Here is a 17,246-nt window from a genome sequence, read left to right on the forward strand (position 1 = left end):
ACTGTTTTCCCAATGCAGCCAAGACGTGGGCAAATAGTTACATGTCAAAACCAGATGGGCTTTCAGAATTTCAGTTCTGTCCAAATACAGTTGTACCTTAGTTCTTGAACGCCCCAGAACTCGTACGTTTCAGCTCCCGAACAATTGAAAACCAGAAGTGAGTGTTCTGGTTTTTGAACGTTCTTTTGGAAGCTGAATGTCCGACGGGGCTTCCACGGCTTGTGATTGGCTGCAGGAGCTTCCTGCCGCCAATCAGAAGCCATGCTTTGGAAGTCGAACGTTTCAGAAGTCGAATGGACTTCCGGAACGGATTCCGTTCGACTTCCAAGGTACAACTGTATTGCAGATGGTGGCTGGTGCCCGTTGGAACTGGTAGGGTGGAAGGCAGGATAGAACCAGAGCCAATGACAGGCAGAACCAACCCAATATTTGTTGAGTTCTACAACACTGAGAATGAGGAGGAAGCTGACATGCAGTGCCACTCCTGTACTGGAGGGATGTAAGTGGGAAGGCAGCATGTGGGGACTGAAGTAGCTTCAGCTATCAATGTTGACTTTTAACTTTGGATGTTTACTTTCAAAGAATGAAAACCACTATTCTGAAAGCTGTGTATTCCAATGTTCTTCCTCAATTTAGATGATCATAGCAGAGTTAAACTTGCACAACTTGCAGACAAGGATGGAAAAGTTACTGACTACATTAATGCCAACTACGTAGATGTAAGTTCATCTTCCTATTTCACTGTCCTTTACTGTGAGCTTGTGTTAGGGTTGTTCTTTCAAGCCACTAGAACAGGACTTTGGGTGTAGCAGCAGCAGATGAGGGGGATGTTTTGTTTTCCACCATTGGAACCGAAAGAGAGCAATGCCAGATTGTGGCAATGGGGGGTTGGAGGAGGTAGAATGATGGAGTTCTGTTAAGTTATAGGCTAGGTAGAATAGATCAAGACTCGCTCTAGAAACTGGCCATGCAACCTAGGACTGATAGGTGTTGGAATCCAACCATAGAATCATAGAATTGTAAAGTTGGAAGGGGCCACAAGGGTCATATAATCCAACCCCCCTAGGATGCAGGAATCATTCACCCAACATGGGGCTCAAACCTATCACCCTGGGATTAAGAGTCTCATGCTCTACCAACGGAGCTATCCAATCACCAACATCTGGTTGACCACAGGCTGAACCTGTTCACCTTTATGCAGTGCATCTGGAACCCTGGATTTCATTAAGAGTCCCTCGCAATGCAGCCTGTAGCATCCTGAACATTGTTTCACTGGCATCAGCCCTGAAATGAATGTTAGGACCATAGAATCAAAAAATTATAGAGTATGAAAGGACCCTGGGGGTCATCTAGTTCAACTCCCTGCAATGCAGGAATCTCAAATACACGACAGATAGCCCCCCAACCTCTGCTTAAAAACCTCCAAGGAAGGAGCCCCCCCCAACCTCTTGTAGGAGTCTGTTCCACTGTTGAACAGCTCTTAATCTCTTCCAGTGACAAGCTACCTTTCTGTGAGCTGCTGCAAGGAGACATATCACTAGGTCTCTGGACTAGTTTCATGTCTTCCTTGCAATCAATTGATAGTTCTTTCCCTTTTATTCTGCTATATATTAATGGACTCTTTTCTTTTCCTTTCCACAGGGCTACAACAGACCGAAAGCATATATCGCAGCTCAAGGGCCTTTAAAATCAACAGCAGAAGATTTCTGGAGAATGATCTGGGAACATAATGTGGAAGTCATTGTAATGATAACTAACCTGGTGGAGAAAGGAAGGGTATAAACATCCTTTATAAACATTTTCCTTTTATATAGCACATTTCTCTCTGTTTATCTAGCTAATGCACTGAGGTTGTAAACCTATACACTTTCGTGAGAATTATACTCGAAGAAATTGGGACTTATTTCTGAGAAAATATTCACAGTATTGTACTGCAAGATTCAATTCAATACTATGAATAATGGTACTAAGGGATGCAAACAATATATATATTCTTTGTATATAAATAGCAAGTCTGAGCAGCCTGGGGACCTGGGATTAGCTGGTGGGGACAAAAAAAAGTGTTTCCCCCCTCTCCTAGCCATATTATTGATTAAAAAATACTTCCAATGTATTCCTAACTATGTCTACTCAGGAGCAAGTCCAGCTGAATTCAGTGGGGCTTACATCCAGGTACATGGAGTTAGGATTGCAGTCTTTTTTATTTATTACACCCCACTTAATGTATGAAATGATAAAACATTGTTTTAATACTGTATATTCCTTTGGCTGTCAGAGAAAATGTGACCAGTACTGGCCTGCTGATGGTAGTGAAGAATATGGAAACTTTCTAGTCACTCAAAAGAGCATTCATGTGCTTGCCTATTACACTGTGAGGAATTTTACTATTAGGAATACCAAGGTGAAAAAGGTAGGTGGCAGCACTAAATAGTAACTTTGATACAGCAAGAAATAAAAAATGTTTTGTATACCATTGTGAGACACAATTGTTTTTATTGTTGCAAGGGAGTCAACTTACCAGTAAAATTCTCATTGGCTTCTGGGTTTAAAGTAAGCAGAGAAGTTCATTATATTCTAATGATGTTCACAGGAAATTATTTTTAGGGCCGTACCTGATTAGCAACTTACTACGGAGCTTTTTTTAGTGGCAGCACCTCAGTTGCTGAACTTAGGGCCCCCAACGTTAATATTCAGCCAACTTCTTTGCCTGCACATTTGGCTTCTGGCGGTTCCCTTACTGCGAGAAGTGTGGTTACAGGGAACCAGGCAGAGGGCCTTCTTGGTAGTCGTATCCACCCTGTGGAAAGCCCATTAAACGTCAATAAAATAAACCAATATCTGACTTTTAGAAGACATCTGAAGGCAGGCCTCTATAGGGAAGTTTTTAATGTTTGATGACTTACTGTGTTGTAATTTTTTGGAAGCCATCCAGATTGACTGGGGCAACCTAGCCAGATGGGCAGCATATGAATAAATTCATTGTTGTAATTATTACCACAGTTCTCTCATTATGCTGCTTTGTTATATCATGATCCAGTTTATTAATTTTTAGATGTTTTGACTATTCACTGTATTTTTTACGATGGCAGGAGAGTGGTATAGAAATAAAATTTCCTCTCTATCATCCATGTCCTGATCCTCTCTATAATTTTATATATTCATATCAGATGCAGTGGCCTTCTGTCTCTTCCCCAACATAGAATTTGAAAATTCATAGTTTGGGCAATTAAAAAATAATGTTTGTATTTCTTTCTTTTTTAAATATGCATTTCTCGCTAATTATTGTCGTTTTAGGGTTCCCAAAAAGGAAGGCCTTGTGGTCGTGTAGTTTCTCAATATCACTATACTCAGTGGCCTGATATGGGTGTTCCTGAATATACTTTGCCTGTGCTCACCTTTGTCCGAAAAGCATCGTATGCTAAACGTCACGCTGTAGGACCAGTTGTGGTTCATTGCAGGTCTGTTGTTTTTACCAAAGCAATTACTGCTCCCATTATTTGCAAGAATAAAAACTGAATGAATGTTTTCTGGACCTATCATGTCTCAAATCAAGAGCTTCCTATGAACACATGTATGCATGTAGATCTTCCACAAAGGTGGCTTCCTCGATCAGTTAAGAACATTTAACAAAGCAATCTTTGAACCATAATGTTCAGAATTGTTTCCTAGTATGAGTTTTGCAAGCATACGGCTGAGCCTCTTGGGCTTGCCGATCGAAAGGTCGGCGGTTCGAATCCCCGTGATGGAGTGAGTTCCCGTTGCTCTGTCCCAGCTCCTGCCAACCTAGCAGTTCAAAAGTACGTATGCCAGTACAAGTAGATAAATAGGTACCACTGTGGTGGGAAGGTAAACGGTGTTTCTGTGCATTCTGATTTCCATCACGGTGTTCCGTTGCGCCAGTAGCGGTTTAGTCATGCTGGCCACATGACCCAGAAAGCTGTCTGTGGACAAACGCCGGCTCCCTCAGCCTGAAAACAAGATGAGCGCCACAACACCATAGTCACCTTTGACTGGACTTAAACATCCAGGCGTCCTTTACCTTTTTTACCTATAAATAATACCAAACTTATTTAATCCATATCTGGCTGTGTTTCCATGAACGGATGGCTCTGGGCTGCTGTACTTTTGCTGTTTCTTAGATTCAGATTTATTCATTTTGTTTCCAATGTTTAACAGTGCTGGTGTTGGAAGGACGGGCACATACATAGTATTAGATAGTATGCTTCAGCAGATTCAGCACGAAGGGACTGTCAACATATTTGGATTCCTGAAGCACATACGGACGCAAAGGAACTATTTGGTGCAGACGGAGGTAAGAAAAAGTGTGTTCTTAGTTTCACAAAACCTCTTACAAGATTTTAAAACAGATCGAGAAACAAACTTACTAGAACTCTCTGGTACTAATTTAAACCACAGCTTCCAAAAGACCAAAAAAAAAAAAAGTTGTTTACTGTTCTCTACCTCAAGGAAAAGTGCTTCCTAATTGCCGATGTATTGTTCCCATACATTATTTCTTTTCCAGTAAACTTCTTATGAATTTTAGAGTAATTTGGGAGATTAGAAATAGGAGACGTTGGCATGCGGATCCACCCTGGGAGTAGATCACACTGCAGCACCTTCAGAGTCGATGCTTTTCAAATAGAATCAAAGAATTGTAGGGTTGCAACAGACTCCCAACACTCATCTAGTCCAACTGTCTGCAATGCAGGAATCTCAACATAGAATCATAGAATGGAAGGGATTAGCATAATTCTTAATACTTGTGTACAAAGCGGGTGGCACTTTGGGTTAAACCACACTGCCTAGACTTGCCAATCAGAAGGTTGGCGGTTCAAATCCCTGCGACGGGGTGAGCTCCCGTTGCTCGGTCCCAGCTCCTGCCAACCTAGCAGTTCGAAAGCATGTCAAAGTGCAAGTAGATAAATAGCTCCGGCGGGAAGGTAAACGGTGTTTCCGTGCGCTGCTCTAGTTCGCCAGAAGCGGCTCAAGTCATGCTGGCCACATGACCCAGAAGCTGTATGCCAGCTCCCTCGGCCAATAAAGCAAGATGAGCGCCGCAACCCCAGAGTCGGCCACGACTGGACCTAATGGTCAGGGGTCCCCTTTACCCTTTACAAATAGTATATAAATCTGTATAACTGCTGAGAGCTTGTGGGTCCTGCTCCTTGCCTCTCTCTGCCTGGCCTAGGGTGGGGCCTGACAGGCTTCTTAAAGACTTCTGCTGGTGCTGCCCAACAAGGACTGAGGTATTTTGGGGGGGGGGAGTTCTGTGGGGAGTTTTTGCTGCTGTTATTGATATTAATTCTTTGTACTTTTATTTTTGTGTGGAAATTGTTCAGTTTGGTTATGTAGTTTTTTATGTGTTTCATTTATTTTTATGATTACTTTGCTATGGTTGTAATTATGTAAATCTTGTCATGTTGTAAGCCACCTTGATCATTGTTTTAACTGCAGAAAGGCAACATACAAAATAAAATGATAATATTTGTATCGTGGGGATGACAAGTTTCTGCCTTTTGGATAATATTTGTACATCCTTAGCAAGATCTATTCTGGTTTTGGTGGTTAATCTGTACCATACGCAGGCAAAGTTAGCTGGCTTTTGCGCGGCAATAGCAACTACAGTGGTACCTCGGGTTAAGTACTTAATTCTTTCCAGAGGTCCGTTTTTAACCTAAAACTGTTCTTAACCTGAAGCACCACTTTAGCTAATGGGGCCTCCTGCTGCTGCCACATCGCCAGAGCCCAATTTCAGTTCTTATCCTGAAGCAAAGTTCTTAACTTGAAGCACTATTTCTGGGTTAGCGGAGTGTGTAACCTGAAGCGTATGTAACCCGAGGTACCACTGTAATAATAAAACTGAAATGATTTGCTAATGCCTTTCTTTACTTTTTCTTTTAAAATAGGAACAGTATGTCTTTATTCATGATGCACTTGTGGAGGCCATACTCAGCAAAGAAACAGAAGTACCTGAAAACCACATTCACGCTTATGTTAATTCACTCTTAATACCTGGACCAATGGGAAATACAAGATTAGAGAAACAATTCAAGGTGAGATCCCTTTGATTTCAAGGATTCAGGACAACCAATGCTGCACAAAAATGTCTATATGGCATTTGAATCGTAGGGCTGTTTTAATGAGTTCGATGATGGCCAACAGCCTGAAGCTAAAACTCACCTTTGAAGGAGCAGGTTCATAGTCTTGTTCTAGATTCAGCACTGCCACTTGAGCCCCAGGCAGTTTCTTTGGCAAGGAGACCAGCTATGACTTGTGTCCCGTCTATGGCCATTTCTGGACTGGAAGAGCCTGGCCACAGTACTGCATACTCTGGTAACCTCCTATTTGGAATACTGCAGTGCTCTTTTGTGCTGTGTTTCCCTGAAAGACTGGCCAGAAACTGCTGCTAGTGTAGAATTCAGCATCTGAATCATGCCATAGAACACCCATTATTCAGAGCTCTGCATGGCCTGGGATGCAAGTATTTGTCAAAGCACTTCTTATATCATCTGACTGAGGTTTTAAGATTGGTGGGAAAGGCCCTTCTCTCTGTCTCACTAAGTAGTGGCTGTTCTCTGCTGGTTAGTGACACAGGATTACACCTCACAAGTGTATGCTGGTTAGTGGTGTGGGATTGTACCTTCTCAGTGATGGATCCATCCCTATGTAATTCTCTTTCCCTGGAGCCATTCCATGTTCTAATTTTAATGGGATTCCAATGCCAGATTAAAATGTAACTGCATTTTCCAAGGCATTTGATGATTGAAATCTATTAGGATGTGCTAATCTGCTGCTGTTTTTGCAGGGTTTTATAAATAATTTTAATTATTTGTTTTTGTTAAAGCATGTTGAAAACAAAGATGTGATTCTAAAAGTTCCATTAATAAATAAAATTAACTGGCTGAATTTACAATATAAGTAATCCTATAAACTGGTATGAGAGCTGGGATCATTGGCCAGTGTAGCCTCATAAATATATGTAGTCCTGGCCTGAACCACACTTGCATGTATATTATTTGTGATTCACACAACCCAAAACTCTGTTCTTTTTCTTCATTTCGTCTTCAGCTTCTGAGCCAATCTAATATACAGCAGTGTGATTATTCTACTGCACTGAAACAGTGCAATAGAGAAAAGAACAGGACCTCATCCATAATTCCTGGTAAGTTTGTTGAGAATACCTTGAGTTTGACTACAAAATTAAACCAATAAGCCACTTAAGCCTAATATCCTATATGTCACAGTGACCATCCATAAATGACATTGCGAACTTCATAGAGAATAAATACTGCTTTATTGCAGCTTCTACCTTTTGATATTTGTAGCTGAATGACTGACATACTAAAATATGTGCTGCTTGGTGACCCAGATTAATTATGGTGTAGTTCCACATTTTATAAGTTTGCTTAGACCTGATTCAGCGTGCAGCCTAATGTGTTGGAGGCTGATGAAAAAGACATGATATGGGTGGAGCACCATGTGGCAAGTTGTTTTTGCTCCCTATACAGCTCAGACAATGTAATGTAAGTAGTCATAAAGCCTCTTTGTTCATAGCTTGTGACAGTGTTATTTCAATACAGTGGTACCTCGGGTTAAGTACTTACCGTATTTTTTGCACCATAACACTCACTTTTTTCCTCCTAGAAAGTAAGGGGAAATGTCTGTGTGAATGCCTGTGGATGGCGGGGGGATCTGCTGCAGTCGTGAGCAGAGGATCCATGGTTCCCCTTCCTTCCCTCCTCCGTGGCTCTCTTTAAACAGCAAAGCGGGAGAAGAGCCGCTGAGTGGGGAGGAGAGAGGGACAGAGAGCCTGCTTCTTTAAAGGAGCAAAGCGGGAGAGGAGTGGAGCCTTCTCCCCTTGTACCCCTCTTCTTCATTATTAGAGCATCCTTCTCCACCCACCCCACACATGCTCTTTGTCCCTTTAGTGCTTTTCCTTCCCTCCCCACTTAAAACGTGGTTACAAAGGATCCTCAGGATTTTTGCATTGGGCTACCCCAAACTCACTGTCAGATCACATGTCTGTGGCCACAGCATGAACCACAAAAATCATACATCCACTGTTTCATTTAGAATATTTTTTTTCTTGTTTTCCTCCTCTAAAAACTACGTGCGTGTTATGGTCGGGTGCGTGTTATAGAGCGAAAAATACGGTAATTCATTCCGGAGGTCCGTTCTTAACCTGAAGCACCACTTTAGCTAATGGGGTCTCCTGCTGCTGCCACACCACGGGAGCACGATTTCTGTTCTCATCCTGAAGCAAAGTTCTTAACCCGAGGTACTATTTCTGGGTTAGCAGAGTCTGTAACCTGAAGCATATGTAACCTGGAGTGAATGTAACCCGAGGTACCACTGTAGTCACAATTGCATTGGGGAACAGTTCCGCATGAATGGCGTTGCATGGGACTTTGAATAATCCTGATGGACCAGAAAGAACAGTCCCACTAAAACTAAGGTCCATAAATTTCTGGAGTGGTGCAAGAGCTGTTTTTTCATCACTTCATCCTGTGCCACTGCTGTAAGATTGAAAGCCTACAACAACAGCAGGATAATTTGCATGGGCCCTTTGCCTTTCATCATTGCCCAGACAGAAGGGAGGAAAAGACCTGTGGCATTTCCCCTTCTTACACAATGGCAGAGCAGCTGGGTAATGGGTAATGTCGCTCCCTTGCCATTAAGTCAGTGGTTCTCCCAGATCTCTTGATTTGAAGAAATACAGAATCTGTGCAAATAGCAGGAATTTGCATGTATGCTAGAGAAAGTAAAATGGTTCTCACATTTGTTTTACAGTGGAGAGATCTAGAGTTGGTATTCCATCGTTGTCTGGTGAAGGCACAGACTACATCAACGCTTCCTATATTATGGTGAGAGAGTTTCTTCCTAAATTATACTGTAATTTGAAATCATTTGTGTATTTTTGCCAGCTTCTTGGCAATCACTTGGGTGATTGCACTCTGCACATGGCTTTTGTGCACGGGCGAAGGAAGGCGTCATGACACCCGGTGCGGGCGTCACGAGGTATGGCGCATGTGTGGTATCGCTACATACGACACATGCGCTGTACGTAGCAACACCGCACATGCGTGGTTGGCTGCCGGCGCCACTCCAGCGCTGTACAGATGGTGCCGGGATCCCTCCGTCACCGCTGCAGCCGCAAACATGGCTGTAGTGGTGATGGAGAAATCCCAGCACCGTCCATACAGCGCTCGAGCAAACTGCTATACAGCGCATGTGCGGCGTTGCTACGTACAGCGCATGTGTGTCACACCGCCCATGCACTGTACTTAGCGGTTTGCTGCCTGTGCCGGGATCCTCTGCTCGCGACTGCAGCCGTGAAGAAAGGATCTTCCAAAGGCAGCTGCGGCGGCACGATGGCTGCTTGCGCCACCGCGATCCCCCACGGGTGACTTCTTGTCACCCCCGCAGGCATGGAACCCGGGGCGTGCCACCCCCATTGCGATGCCACTGCTTTTGTGTAGAGTGTGGGCATAGAAGATAACATAGAAATGCTCCCAAATGTTTTTGATAACTGTGCCTACCCCCGTGTCCTGCTAATTGCACTAATTTCTAGTTCTGATGTAATTACCATATTTTTTGCACCATAAAACTCACTTTTTTCCTCCTAAAAAGTAGGGGGAAATGTCTGTGCGTGTTATGGAGGGAATGCCTACGGGTGGCATACCTACAGATTTTCCTCCTCTAAAAACTATGTGCGTGTTATGGTTGGGTGCGTGTTATAGAGCGAAAAATACGGTATTTAGCATTGCTATGCTAGCCAACCATTATCAATGCCACTAAAGCTCCAAAAAGAAAGATTGAGCATATCAGGGACATCGTTAATCTATAACTCCTCAATTTTGCATATGGTTTTCTAAGTGTAAAAAATTATGAAGGTAAAGAGGAACATTCAATCTAGAAACAAGGCCTCTGTTCTGTTAGCCAGTTCCACTTGCCTGTAGTGCAGCTAAGTAACATTAATATAAAAATGTATTATTTTTCCATCTGCTAAAGAATGAAACCTGAGAATATTGTTAGCGTAGGAAAAACAGCTTCTAAACAGCTTCTAAATTAAGCTAGTGAAATGAAGGCTATGGCCAGCTTGCATAATAAAATGAGTGCCTTCTATTTGCAGAGGAGTAATATTTATTTATATGTCACCTGTAAACTGAAAGGGCTTCTAGGAAGCTAAACAAACAAATATATAAAAACAAGTTGGTAAACTAAGCTAAAATTCTAGCTATGTCCTAGGATGATGCCATGAAGAGAAGAACTCAGAACCTTGTATCTGTAGAACTGATGTGGAAAAACATAGCATGGGTTTAAACCTCATCTTGTATTTGTGAGAAGTAGACTGATTTGTTGTTGTTGTTGTTATTTTTTATTATTATTTTTTATTATTATTATTATTATTATCATTATTATTATTATTATTATTATTATTATTATTATTATTTTCTTGATAAGAACAGGGTAACCTCAGTGAATGTATTTGTTTTGCAGGGTTATTATCAAAGTAATGAATACATTATTACCCAGCATCCTCTACTACATACAATCAAAGATTTCTGGAGAATGATATGGGACCACAATGCTCAGATAATTGTCATGCTTCCAGATAGTCAGAATATGGTAAGACTATATTAAAGAGTTAAATACTTCACTTTATAGCACTGTTTTTAGTTCAGCAAGAAACATAGAACATGAGATTTCATCTTTTCTTATAGTTACCATTTATCAAGTAATTATTTTGACATTAAGAATATGAAAATAAAATAAAGAGGTAGTTGGTGATTAGTGATTTAATTTGTGTGCTGTGAGAATATTCTCAAAGCAGTGATAATTCCAATAAGGAACCAGTATTAAAATGTAGGAATTCTGAAGACTTTAGACCTAAACTGTGTGTGTTCTGGGCATCCATAGGAATAGCTATGGATGAGAAAGTCATTCCTTCACATGTAAGGATGACTTGATTTTAAAAAAAATATGAAATGAGGAATGGGGAGTTTTGCAAAGAAACGGGAAGACCATGGTTTTAGCATAACATTACTTGCATGTTTAATAATTTCGGTTAAGTTTAAGTAAGGCATACAGATCATTAAAGTAAAGGGAACCCTGACCATTAGGTCCAGTCGTGTCCGACTCTGGGGTTGCGGCGCTCATCTCACTTTATTGGCCGAGGGAGCCGGTGTACAGCTTCCAGGTCATGTGGTCAGCATGACTAAGCCGCTTCTGGCGAACCAGAGCAGCGCACGGAAACGCCGTTTACCTTCCTGCTGGAGCGGTACCTATTTATCTACTTGCACTTTGATGTGCTTTCGAACTGCTAGGTTGGCAGGAGCAGGGACCGAGCAACGGGAGCTCACCCCGTCGTGGGGATTTGAACCAACAACCTTCTGATCAGCAAGTCCTAGGCTCTGTGGTTTAACCCACAGCACCACCCGCGTCCCACATCATTAGCACTATGTATTTTTTTTGCTTCACAAAACAGCTGGATATAGCTATAGTTTATAACTAATTTGGAGTTTGTTTAGAAGCATGTTTTCCCCCCAGCCAGAACTAAGTTCTGGCACCTCTCAGGTGGGTTCCATTGCCCACCAACAAGGAGATGTTCATCGTGAATTCTAGCATCTCTTTTCTAGAAAAATAGCACTGTTTAGAAGTGTTTCTTTTTCTTTTAGCAGGCTGAAGATGAATTTGTATACTGGCCAAACAAAGAAGACCCTATAAATTGTGAGAGCTTTAAAGTCAGCCTGATTTCAGAAGAACACAAATGCTTGTCAAATGAAGAGAAGCTTATAATCCAGGATTTCATTTTAGAAGCTACACAGGTACTCTTGATACCATGCCTTATAGCTGGAGACTAAACAACTAAACAACAACAATAAAACTGTGATCTGAATTGCTAACTAAAAAACATACCCCAGAGTAAATTGCAGGGTTAATTTTTTTTCAAAAAGTAAACAAACCAAAAACACACACACCCAAACACCCTTTTTTTTCCCCATGAGGGACTTCAAATATTTTGCAGTAAGGTACACGTATGTAAAACATGCTATAGAGGTTTCTGCTAATAAAATAATCCTATGATGAAAAAGTTAACATTTCTAACTTGTCAGATTGACTTTTATCTCTGTATTATTGTAATTGCAAAAGGCACAATAAGACTATGGACACCATCCATCTCAGTTAGTCTTGAACCCTCCCAAGGATTATATTGCTAGCAACTTTAAGTCACTTTGCTATTCAGGATGATGCCATTGTGAAGATACATATTCCTTGATTTGGATTATCAGTCCAAACAAACTGAGAAATAAAAACAATCCATTCTGCTCATGGCAATTCCCCCCCCACCTCTTTTTTATGGGCCATTGGCCCACAGGTGAGGGAGAGGCGAATTTATGAGCAGACACACAGACTGACATCTTTGAAAGCATAAGATCATGAAAGCTGAAAGATGAATGTGTGACAGCTGGCTCAATACACATCTTTTTATCAATAAATACACAGAACAAGAATCAGTTGAAGGTATGAATTCTGTGTCTTTTTTTTTTCCTATTTAGGATGATTATGTGCTTGAAGTGAGGCATTTTCAGTGTCCGAAATGGCCAAATCCAGACAGTCCTATTAGTAAAACATTTGAACTCATAAATGTCATCAAAGAAGAAACTTCCAACAGAGATGGACCCATGATTGTGCATGATGAGTAAGTACTGACCTGTTGCAGTTGCTGAAATCCTATTACAGTGGTACCTCTGGTTATGAACTTAATTCGTTCTGGAGGTCTGTTCTTAACCTGAAACCGTTCTTAACCTGAGGTACCACTTTAGCCAATAGGGCCTCCCGCTGCCACCACTGCGCGATTTCTGTTCTTAACCTGAGGTACTACTTCTGGGTTAGCAGAGTTTGTAACCCAAGGTACCACTGTATCTCTGTGTGTGTTTCACACAGCAACTGCAGATTTACCAAACCTATATTTTTGGGTGACAGAAACACCCAAATGTTATATTCTTTATAAAACTATATACTCAGCATGATGTTAACCATGCCTTCCTGGCTCAGATCCAGAAGTCTTCTGGGCTCCAATAGACACATTTCATCACTGCTGGTCATAAGACCTTGTATGGGGAATATTTAGACATTCCCTCTCTAGGTGAAAAAGGAAGGCGTGCAAAATGTATACATTGCGACAAATAGGTGCAAACACTGGTTGTAAGAATGAAACAATATAAATACTCTTATTTATAAATTAACATGTTTTAGAGGTCAGATTTGCACCATTGTTAGGAAATAAATCAAGTCTCTTTTTTTCTTGCTTACTTTAAGTGTAGAAAATGACTATTTCTACATGTGTATTTTGTATTTTTTTGCCCTCAAAGGCATGGAGGAGTGACAGCAGGTACCTTCTGTGCATTAACGACGCTAATGCATCAGCTAGAAAATGAAAACTGTGTGGATGTTTATCACGTAGCTAAGATGATAAATCTGATGAGGCCTGGAGTCTTCACAGACATTGTAAGTAAATAAATAAATATCTGGCACAATTTTCTTATGTGTTATGAAATTCCCATCAAGGAAAGAATCACATTATATGCTTTTTTATTTTTACTTACCTCTGTATTACATTTATATCCCACCTCTTCTCCAAAGAGCTCATGGGTGTGGGGTACATGGTTCTTTATCCTCACGAAAATCTGAGGTAGCTTAGGCTGAGAGATTTTGGTTGACTCAACTCAGCAAACTTCATAGCTAGGCTAGCATTTGAACCCTGGTCTCCTAAGTCCTAGTTCAACACTCTGACCACCAAATAATGGCTCTATAAAAAAAATAGGGTTAAAACTATGGTAATTGAGTGTTACATAATTCCCCAGGTAATAATAAGAATTACATAAAGGTTGAATATATTCTTCACCAGCTACCATCTTATTTTGCTTTGCTAGCCAGCCTTCCAGCATAGCATTTAATGACTCGGAACGGTGTTTTAAGGTCCCCATGTCATTCTAATTCAGGGAAACATTCTTAAACCACTCTTCCTTGCCATAGCAATCCAGAGTAAGTTACACAGAGGTTAAAATACAACATGTCTAGTAAAGCAGCAGAAATAAAATACCTGGCAACACAGAGACTAATATCTATCAAGGGCCTGTTCAAGATTCGTAAGGAGTTTCTGCCAGTCCTATCTCAGCTGAGAGGGAATTGCATAACTGAGGCATCATCTAAAAAGGCTTTGCATAAAGGGTGTGAGTGTGTGTGTGTGTGTGTGTGTGTGTGTGTGTGTGTGTGTGTTTCTGCAATATTTGGGGTTCCCTGAGCACCCCATTCTTTCTCACAGACAATATGTTTCTGAATGCCAGTTGCTGGAAACCTCAGGAGGGAGAGTTGTCATGTACAGTGGTTCCTCGGAAGTCAAACGGAATCTGTTCTGGAAGTCCGTTCGACTTCGAAAACAAATGTGCAGCTTCCGATTGGCTGCAGGAAGCTCCTGCAGCCAATCTGAAGCCATGTAAGCCGTGTCAGACGTTCAGGTTCCAAAAAATATTCGCAAACCAGAACACTCACTTCCGGGTTTGCGGCGTTCGGGAGCCAAAACGTTCAACTTGCTAGGCGTTCGGGATCCAAGGTATGACTGTACTCAGGCCCTGCTTAGGGGTTTCCCACACAGGCTGGCCACTGTGAGAGCAGAATACTGGCCTCATCCAGCAGGCTCTTGTTATGTTCACCCTATTTTGGCTACAATATGACCACCACTCACCAGCTGAGCTTGCAAATGGGTTGTGGGGGTGTGATTCTTATTGTTTGGACCAACCACACTAACCTACTTTACCCCACCTGCTTTTAGGACCAGTATCAGTTCCTCTACAAAACTATTCTCAGTCTTGTTAGCTCAAGGCAAGAAGAAAACCCTTCAGTATCTATAGACAGTAATGGTTCAGCTTTACCAGACGGCAATGCAGCGGAAAGCTTGGAATCTTTAGTTTGACTATGAACGGAACATGGCAGTGGTTATCAAGAGCTGGAAATTTCACTACTGTTGCTTTTAATTTTTTAAAATTGTGTGGGGCGGTGAGGGTGAGGTGGGGTTGGAAGAAACGTCCAGCTATTCGATAATCTTTTTATTTCACTTCTTCAAAAGAAACTGTTGTTACAAATGGCTCTATTACTGAACTTATATCATTAACTATGTGTGCCTTTTTGAAAGACTCGTTGTAATGCATTTTGTTATGTTTGGACTAATTTGATTGAACTATACTGTGTTTCTAAGAATGAAACTGTGGTCTCTTTTACAGTAATAGTTTCTAATTTCTTTGGTTTTATTTTAAATTATTTTTTAAATCATAACTATAGATCCTAAAGTTCCTAGCAACAAATGTCATGTTTCAGTATCCCTTTACTTGCTGTTATTTATAGGATTCCTTACATTTGCTAGAAATCTAACTTTTAATATGGTAGAATGTAAATATAATTCTCTTCTCTGTAATATTCAACATTTTAAAACTTTTGGTAGGCATTTAGAATAGCTGATACTTACTGTAAATATTTCTAGAGTGGATTCCATGGACCAAATTTATATTTATAATTGTAGATTTTTATATTTTACTACAAAGTCAGTTTTCTAGTTCTGTGTAATTGCATTGTTAAAATGATGTAGTTCAGTACCTGTTTTTAATTTTAACAAAAACAAAAAAACTTCTGATATATTATCCCATGCATCCTAAGTGAGTAACCATATCTCTGCATGCAGTTTTAACTTTTGTGGGAAACTGAAATACACTTGTTTTGAAATAAGAAGTTTCTATGAGAATAACATCTGTACTCAGCATTGTTTAAAGTGTTTTTATCCAAGGCATTGCAAAATAAATATCAATATTCCAACTACTGTAAATATATATATGCTTTAAACAATATCTGCCTCATCAGTGCTGAACATCCAATATTGCAGAATCAGGTTTCACTCCCAGTGGGGTATCTGTTCATTTTTTCCAAGGGCAGAATAGATTTCAGTGGGGAGGGGGAAGCAGGGTAAAAAATAATAATCAGTAAATATATTAAATATAAGATACTACAGACCCCCTTACCACAATTAATACCAATGGGAGCAGAACATGAATTAAACCATACCCAATGGTCTAAACCGCCATTCAAATCCATCTCAGCCAAAAGAAGAGAACTTACTCTAACGCCATGGAAACTGGCACAGATACACCCAGGAACTTCATCTAAATGCTGGAGAGGCTGCACCAGAATAGGCATGTACCTCTACATGTGGCGGGAATGCCGGAAAGTCCTTCTGGATATCAGTACTGCAGGAAATTTCCAAGATAACAAGAAGCAACCCTAGAACTCGCCCTATTAAATATCTTCCAGGACAACAATGCACATGAACGCATAAGTCACTCTCAACCGCTAGAAGTATCACAACTAGACACTGGAAGGACCTATCAGGAGTGTATATAGACCACTGGTACCAAAACGTATAGGAAACCACCCTACTAAAAAAGTTAACCAACAAACTCAAAGCAGCACAGGGACAAGCTATGGAGGATGCCTTTACCCTAGTATGGTTCCCTTGTATTACATCCGCAGCACAACAGGACAATGGCCTGTCCCCTCCAACAGTATACAAATCAATATGGCCCACCTGACCCAACAACCTAGCCCACCTCCCTCACACAAATAAGCCACACCACAATGAACTAAACACAACCAACCAAGCTCATCAATAAAAATAAATACACAAACAAAGGACCTAACCCATGTGATGCTGACACTATGAATAGGCAATAGAACAATATCCCCCTCCCCAACTGCAAGATGTCTATTTTTTAACAGTTTGGTGAGAGACATTTTTGTCATAGACTATAAATTGAAAGCGGAGACAATAGACGTACCGTTCCTCATTTATCTGTTTGCTATGTAAAAAAATAATAATCCAATTTAAACGATTTTTAAAAAATAAATTTAAAAAGCACGACAAATTTTGAAAGGTTGCCTAGTCACCAACTGCAAAAGAAAAGAAGCGAAAGCAAAAAGACACCAGTAGTGTATTTTCTGAACATTGTGTGGATACATTTGTATACCTCTTAATAACTAGAGAGAGATGTGCCGCCGATAGATCAGCACATATGATCAGAAACAGGAGAGGAAGACTAGATCTTTCCATGTATGCTCTTTTCCTAAATGGCACACCATCCGCTGCTCAGATTGCTTGCTAAATGTATGTCGTACACTGACAGCTTTAGTAGTTCCAG

At 40.8% G+C, this 17,246-nt stretch overlaps 1 protein-coding gene across 6 annotated transcripts in view; it reads left to right on the forward strand.

Annotated features, from left to right (window-relative positions):
- The window catches only part of PTPRZ1 (protein tyrosine phosphatase receptor type Z1), a 122,884-nt gene extending 107,014 nt beyond the window's left edge, over window positions 1–15,870 (forward strand). For 4 of the 6 annotated variants that reach the window (XM_081877757.1, XM_081877759.1, XM_081877761.1 and 1 more), the window contains 13 exons: window positions 637–719; window positions 1,642–1,776; window positions 2,276–2,410; window positions 3,295–3,458; window positions 4,177–4,312; window positions 5,907–6,053; window positions 7,069–7,162; window positions 8,791–8,864; window positions 10,501–10,629; window positions 11,682–11,828; window positions 12,561–12,703; window positions 13,377–13,512; window positions 14,837–15,870. In XM_081877757.1, coding sequence (XP_081733883.1) covers window positions 637–719; window positions 1,642–1,776; window positions 2,276–2,410; window positions 3,295–3,458; window positions 4,177–4,312; window positions 5,907–6,053; window positions 7,069–7,162; window positions 8,791–8,864; window positions 10,501–10,629; window positions 11,682–11,828; window positions 12,561–12,703; window positions 13,377–13,512; window positions 14,837–14,977 — 1,664 coding nt within the window. In that variant the 3' untranslated portion in view covers window positions 14,978–15,870. Of the gene's footprint in view, window positions 1–636; window positions 720–1,641; window positions 1,777–2,275; window positions 2,411–3,294; window positions 3,459–4,176; window positions 4,313–5,906; window positions 6,054–7,068; window positions 7,163–8,790; window positions 8,865–10,500; window positions 10,630–11,678; window positions 11,829–12,560; window positions 12,704–13,376; window positions 13,513–14,836 lie in introns of all 6 variants that reach the window. The other 2 variants (XM_081877758.1, XM_081877756.1) reach the window with 1 other exon arrangement.
- The last annotated feature ends 1,376 nt before the right edge of the window (window positions 15,871–17,246 follow it).

Source organism: Podarcis erhardii, assembly GCF_964252035.2.
Source record: "Podarcis erhardii genome assembly, chromosome: 10".
Taxonomy (NCBI): Eukaryota; Metazoa; Chordata; class Lepidosauria; order Squamata; family Lacertidae; genus Podarcis; species Podarcis erhardii.